This window comes from Orussus abietinus, unplaced genomic scaffold (genome assembly GCF_000612105.2).
Source record: "Orussus abietinus isolate OABI.00-Male unplaced genomic scaffold, Oabi_2.0 scaffold64, whole genome shotgun sequence".
Classification (NCBI taxonomy): Eukaryota; Metazoa; Arthropoda; class Insecta; order Hymenoptera; family Orussidae; genus Orussus; species Orussus abietinus.
The window spans coordinates 468,387-474,551 of NW_019394435.1; the positions used below are offsets into that span (position 1 = coordinate 468,387).

A 6,165-nucleotide genomic window follows, 5' to 3' on the forward strand; every position below is an offset into this window, starting at 1 on the left:
AGTGTAGCGCCGAATGCACACATACTCAACGTCTCGACCCGTAGCTTGGCGCTTGGCTGGTTGTGACGCGCGAAGATTTCTAGGAGCTATCGCACTCACCCAGATTCGCTGCATGAGGGTTCCGTACGCGACACCGACGCGTGCCCCAAAGCTCCGCATCATGTCGATTTCGAGGCAACAATGTACTTAATAGTAGTAGATAAGTAGATAAAGTAAAATGGAGCGTCACGTGTGTTCTTCCCTTACCATCAAAAGCGAGCAGTATCTGTAAGCGTAGGTAAGCCACCACCGTCTACTGCCGCATGGTATTACCATCACGAGTACGTGAGCCGCCAATGGCGACTGGTAGATGGTACCGCCATCGTGAGTGCGCGAGCTCCTATCAGAAATTCGTTGCCCCGCCCTTGGGGGCAAAAAACGGTGAAAGCTAATGTACGAAACCAGAGGGCAGCACAGGATGCGATCGCACGATCCTGCCCGTAAGCAATCTCCCAACTCATCTCTGTTAACAAGATCCTTTCTACTTCCTTTCTACTCTCCAAATAAAATCAATGCTCGATTTACTTTTTAAACTTACCGCCGAAATATCTTATCCCACGTGACCCTCTAAAGCACACGTGAGGGATTGATTAGAGCTACGTTGTCAGTCACGCAAAACGAATATTACGTCAATGTACCATCTTTTTATAAATTATCAACGTAGCTACCTGCCTGACCGACCCATGATATGCAAGATATGAGATAACAGTTATCCGCTAGAGTGGCGCTGTAAGCCGTTCAAACGTGGCGTGATCGATAACGTCCCTAGTGATGCTGCGCTCAGGTTCCAACGGAAACTATCCACATCTCTCCTTGACTTTTCCGTTGGTGCCCGTATCGATGAACCAACGAGCGGCCTTTTGCTGCCGATAGTGGGAACAATAAATACTATGTTGGCGGGGCGAGCGGCGTCCGTTATTTCCGCTGTTAGTAGCCGGCGACGACGCCAACGATCATCCGTCTTCTCGAATTTTCGCTGTCGATAGACCTGATCAGGTAGGTGTGTTCGTACCTAAACCTCGCTTGGACCTCGGCTGCCCTTATTTTCCTGCTCAGAAGGACTAATTCGCTGCATCTCGTGAGAAATCCGAATATTTAAGCCCATTTTCTCGGGTCGTCGAACTTAGCCGGTCGCGTCGGACGCCGACTTCGGGCGAGTTCGGCACGTTTCGGCAATGCTCGGCTATTCGACTCCTTGCGACCCTTCACCGCTTATTAACGATCTGGAAATAGCTCCAATTACTGCAGGAATTACCATACATTGCTTTTAAGCTTATTGAATCTTAAAGTAGCATCTTATTGATCGATGCAGAGAAAAAACTGCCCCACAATGCTTGTAGCCTTGGCTGGGAATGCCTTCAATTATTTAAAAATAATGGAGTGATCGGTGACCTGGAAACAGCGGCAGTCAATGAAAGAAAAGTCGTTGGTACCTCCAAATCGTTCCATTATCTTTCTTAGAAAGAATATTAAGAAACATTCCAGTATTTATAAGCACTAACACTCGCTTCCCATTATATCATGTACAGAAGTCTGTTATCAGCACAGAATTCACCATCAATCTGGAAAAATAAATTAATTAGACAGATATCTTGAATATAACGAGACATGCGAGGTGATTTATCGGTATTGTAGGAGAAGTTTCTAGAAAAAAAAAAAGTTACCTCGGCTGATGCCTGGGCCTGGTGATAGGGTTTATCAGCAGGACTGTTTATCCACGATCAACTGGTCGGGGATTCTCATCGAGTCGATACACTTTCCTGAAAACAACATTCAAACCCACGATAAGCCCATTTAACGTGAACGCACTGTACATATGAGATACGTTCATGCACCGCCATTGCTGGTATCAGGAAATTGCGAGATCGTGCAACTCACGGTTGCGTAATTCAATTTCCTGCGATCTTAGTCATCCAAACGAGCGAACCATGTACAATAATCGGCCGGTCCGATAAAAACATTAAGCGAGCAAAACTGGCCGCAAAAAGGCCTAATATTCACCTAGCAATGACTACACTGTTCAGTTTTGTAATCGTAGACTATCAGGATTATTTATACACAGTTTCATGCAGAATTTATTGCTTATTCCAGATAAAATGACTTCTTACAAAGTCACGTACTTCCCGGTGAAGGCATTGGCTGAGCCCATCCGATTCCTCTTCAGCTATGCAGGAGTGGACTTCGTCGATGACCGCTTCGACCGCGAAAATTGGCCGAACCTGAAATCTCGTAAGACCTTGAAATAAATTATTACATAATTATTTAAAAGACAAATGGATCGTAAATCGACATTGAATGACCGGCCATCACCCGCGAGGAATGTCCTTGTGATTGCGGTGGACGCATTCAATAAAAGTTGTTTCTAAGGGTAGAATAACAATGGGTATTGTTAGCCGAAGGTGATGGCTTTGAGTCGCCAGGAATAAATATAGAATCAAAATAAATCGTTTTCCAGTTAATCTGGATACAATACACCCATTGTCAAGTGTTTTCAAAGAGAGATAAGTTGGACAAGCAGGCGAGAGGATGAGACCATAATTGATAGAACTGTTTTTCACGGTTTGACCTCCACTATGGAATCATCTACGATTGCGATCCCTTTAAGGAACAAGAAATCCTTTCTGGAATTACAAGCGCAGGGTCTATGACTGCCATCGCGAATGGAGATTTTTAAGTAATTAATTGTAACACTTTCAGAAATGCCGTTCGGCCAAGTGCCGGTTCTCGAGGTGGACGGAAAGAAGATTCATCAATCCGTTGCTATTTCTCGCTATCTGGCTAAACAATTTGGTCTTGCCGGCAAGGACGATTGGGAAGCCCTTCAAATCGACGCTGCAGTCGACACCATCCATGACTTGAGAGCCAGTGAGTATATTGAAGTTCCTTCAAATTAACTATTATGCCCAAATATTAATTTCCATAAACTACGAATACTCCGGTTAAGCGAGAAAAAAAAATGAATCCATGCTGATAGTAATTGTGAGTCATAGTTTTCGCTGAGAGAGGAGCGTTCGATTTAATTTATATGTAAAAACGTAAGAGCACATGCTGAATCCACAAAGGCTGTTCTGTATTCTCAGGACACTTGTCATGTGGCATGAATATTTTATACGGAGTTCTACTCGGATTCCTTGCGGATTTGAATTGAAGATGAAGGTTTTCTAATCCTACCGACGCGACGTCTGTTTTCGTTTGCTAGAACTCGGAGCTTATCACTACGAGACCAACACCGAAGTGCGAGACGCCAAGTACGAAGTCCTCGTTAAGGAAACCCTTCCTTATTACCTGGAGCGTTTGGACGCACAGGTGGAGAAGAACGGAGGGTACCTGGTTGGAGGGAAACTGACCTGGGCTGATCTCACCTTCGTCGCTCTTCTGGACTATCTGAATTTCATGGCAAAGTTCGATCTCGTCGAGAAATACGAAAACTTGAAACAGCTGAGAGATAAGGTCTTGGCTGAGCCGAAGATCAAGGCCTGGGTCGACAAGCGCCCAGCCTCCGAGTGCTGAACCTGGACGCGTCTTCTCATCCTGGCGCCGTCGCCAACGCTTTCGGATTTACCGAATCGTTGAAAGTTTCGACATTTCTAAGAGAGAAATAGCTGTAGGCCCGCAACCCTATCTGTGCCAGGAAAATGCGAAAAGGAAGTCTCTTCGCAAGGAGAATCGCAATTTACCGAAAAGAAGTTCCTGCTATCAGCGTCCTTTTCCCTCGCTACCGCTTTCAGCTTGTCACAGATAAAAGTATTGTTCGTTAAACAATTAAGGAGAATAGAGTTCGATGATGCTGCGCGTGGTGTATTTCGTATTCAAATAAATACTTCATTTTACTATACCTGTTGGCCGAGTTGCTTTGTCGAAATGCAAATCTCAGTCTTCGTTTAACTCGAAGCATTCGACACGCTCAGAAGCGGGACCTTTTCTAAGCAAGAGTTATGTCGACGCCAGTGAAACCTTGTCAAGCAAAAATCGAGACTTCGATTTTAATGATTACTTATCAGCCGATAACCGATACTAAATATAAGAACTCGGTTAGATCAGATCCGTTTCCTAATGATTAAACTTGACAGAAAAATTGTAACCGAAGTAAAAGTATCGTAACAGTTTGCCGATACCTGGGGGGGAAGAATATTCTTTCCAAGACGGTGCTACGACCTGTCGCTCGCGATTGCAAAAGAAGGATATCAATTGGAAATAATAAATAACTCCACACGATGTCTGATATCCATCTGCGGTCGTGACGATCGGCGCCGATTGTAAACAGTTACCAATTCGAACCGTCCGGACTCTGAAATCCTTGAAACTAGAAAATCATGTCCATATCACAGAAGTGGCAATTTCACCCGATTGCAAAACCCGTATAAAAAAGCGTCATCTATCAATATCCCAGTTTGTCGTTTGTCCTCGCAAAAAGTGTAACATAGAGTGACACTCAAATTGTGGAGATTATCATCGACAACCGGTGACGTAACACGCCTCAAATCGTCGAGGTTTGTTACGTTTTTATTTTTTTCATTTAGAAAATGATTCATTCGGCTTAGCCTATCAAGTAACGGTGAGAATTTACAGAATTCGTCGAATTTGCCTTCCGGCCGAAACCCGTAACTCACGTTTATCTTCGTGAAGTGAATATTCTGCAAGTCATTCCCTTAGTGAGGATTCTGAGAAGGAGAAGAAGGAATGGCTTATAACGATGAAATGAATCTGAGAGAGCATTTATATACCTCCAGTCTGCTCCTGCCATTCAGTTCCGTTCAGTCCGTCCAGGTCGACTGGTCTAAAATTAATAAACATAATTTCACTTTCCAGAAGCTCAAAGAAGCTACCGAAAAGGTATATCTAAATCTAATACAAAGTGATATTATGTCGGTGTACTATGTCGGGGATTAGAAATCATTAGACTTCGTTTAACAGATGACGAATTACAAGCTGATCTATTTCGACCTTACTGGCCTTGGAGAGCCCATTAGATTCATGCTGAGCTACGGAGGAGTCAAGTTCGAGGATAAACGAATCAATTCCGAAGAATGGAAGGAGCTGAAGCCTCGTAAGACCACTTGGGGATTGCAATTTTCGGCGTTCTAAAAATAACACTCTGGGTGGATTTTTTTTTTCTTTTAGAAATTCCCATGGGCCAACTACCAGTTCTGGAGATCGATGGGAAGAAGTATTATCAGTCGAAGGCCATCGGCCGGTTTCTGGCCAAGAAATTCGATCTTTATGGGTCCGACGAATTCGAAGCCATGGAGATCGACGCCGTCGTTGACACCATTGACGACCTCAGGCAAGGTGAGTCATTATCTGAAAAGAAAGTACGACTAATAGGAAATTTGCGAAGAACTAAAGTGGACTGGTTGAATAATTTCGTATTTAACTTTAGCCTTAGTTTCCTACACCTTCGAGGAGGATCCTGACGTTAAAGCCAAGCTCAAGGAGAAGAACTCTCCGAAGGTCCCGTTATTCCTGGAGAAGCTGGAGTCCTTGGTAGAGAGAAATGGAGGATATTTCGTTGGAGGAAAGGTAAAGACACCTCTGGATTGAATAACTTTCACCCGCTCTGTTCTGGAACGAGTCTAAATGTTTCAACGTTTACTCCGGTAATGAAATTCCCTCTGACACGTTAACGGCGGGACTATTTATATTTTTTTATCGCATGCAAATATCCCGATTGTCGGTTTGATACCGTCGAGTCTTAAGTCGCGTCACCCTGCCTCGATGCCAATTCACGCAAAGTAGGTAGAAACAAAGGTTCTGATTTTTTTTCATTTCTTTCTCAGCTATCGTGGCCGGACATCGTATTCGCGGCTCACTCAAAATTTGCCTCACACATGTTGGAGGGGGATGTGTCGAAGGATCATCCCGAACTGAAGAAATTGACCGATAAGGTCCTGGCTATTCCAAATATCAAAAAGTACGTCGACGGCCGACCGGACACACGAGTCTAAAATAGAAGATCGAAAAGTTTAATGGAATTCTGCTTCACCATCTAGAAGATCTCGAGATATAATAGAGAGGGTGAGGAGGGAAAAAATATGGTTCCCGGCCTCGCAATAAATGTCAATTATTTCTACCATTATTCGACCTCCCGTTATCCCCCCTCCTGGGAGCTCAATCAATTGAATTGAA

General features: G+C 44.0%; 2 protein-coding genes across 2 annotated transcripts; both read left to right on the forward strand.

The window, feature by feature from the left end:
• The first annotated feature begins 866 nt into the window (after positions 1-866).
• LOC105697612 (glutathione S-transferase) lies at positions 867-3,874 on the forward strand. Its single transcript, XM_012421078.2, has 4 exons — positions 867-1,035; positions 2,131-2,268; positions 2,737-2,904; positions 3,239-3,874. The coding sequence occupies exons 2-4, from the start codon at positions 2,136-2,138 to the stop codon at positions 3,547-3,549; spliced, it is 612 nt and encodes a 203-aa protein (XP_012276501.1). The 5' UTR covers positions 867-1,035; positions 2,131-2,135; the 3' UTR covers positions 3,550-3,874.
• Positions 3,875-4,757: 883 nt separating this feature from the next.
• LOC105697611 (glutathione S-transferase) lies at positions 4,758-6,115 on the forward strand. The gene is made up of 5 exons (XM_012421077.1): positions 4,758-4,872; positions 4,954-5,086; positions 5,161-5,328; positions 5,420-5,559; positions 5,817-6,115. The coding sequence occupies exons 2-5, from the start codon at positions 4,954-4,956 to the stop codon at positions 5,982-5,984; spliced, it is 609 nt and encodes a 202-aa protein (XP_012276500.1). The 5' UTR covers positions 4,758-4,872; the 3' UTR covers positions 5,985-6,115.
• Positions 6,116-6,165: the final 50 nt, after the last annotated feature.

What these genes read in the sequence shown, in the direction of transcription:
- LOC105697612 (XM_012421078.2), top strand. Translation starts at nt 2,136, where the DNA reads ATGACTTCTTACAAAGTCACGTACTTCCCGGTGAAGGCATTGGCTGAG. An exon ending in TTGGCCGAACCTGAAATCTC is followed by an intron (nt 2,269 to 2,736) that starts GTAAGACCTTGA and finishes TAACACTTTCAG; the next exon opens with AAATGCCGTTCGGCCAAGTG. An exon ending in CATCCATGACTTGAGAGCCA is followed by an intron (nt 2,905 to 3,238) that starts GTGAGTATATTG and finishes TTCGTTTGCTAG; the next exon opens with AACTCGGAGCTTATCACTAC.
- LOC105697611 (XM_012421077.1), top strand. Translation starts at nt 4,954, where the DNA reads ATGACGAATTACAAGCTGATCTATTTCGACCTTACTGGCCTTGGAGAG. An exon ending in ATGGAAGGAGCTGAAGCCTC is followed by an intron (nt 5,087 to 5,160) that starts GTAAGACCACTT and finishes TTTTTCTTTTAG; the next exon opens with AAATTCCCATGGGCCAACTA. An exon ending in CATTGACGACCTCAGGCAAG is followed by an intron (nt 5,329 to 5,419) that starts GTGAGTCATTAT and finishes ATTTAACTTTAG; the next exon opens with CCTTAGTTTCCTACACCTTC.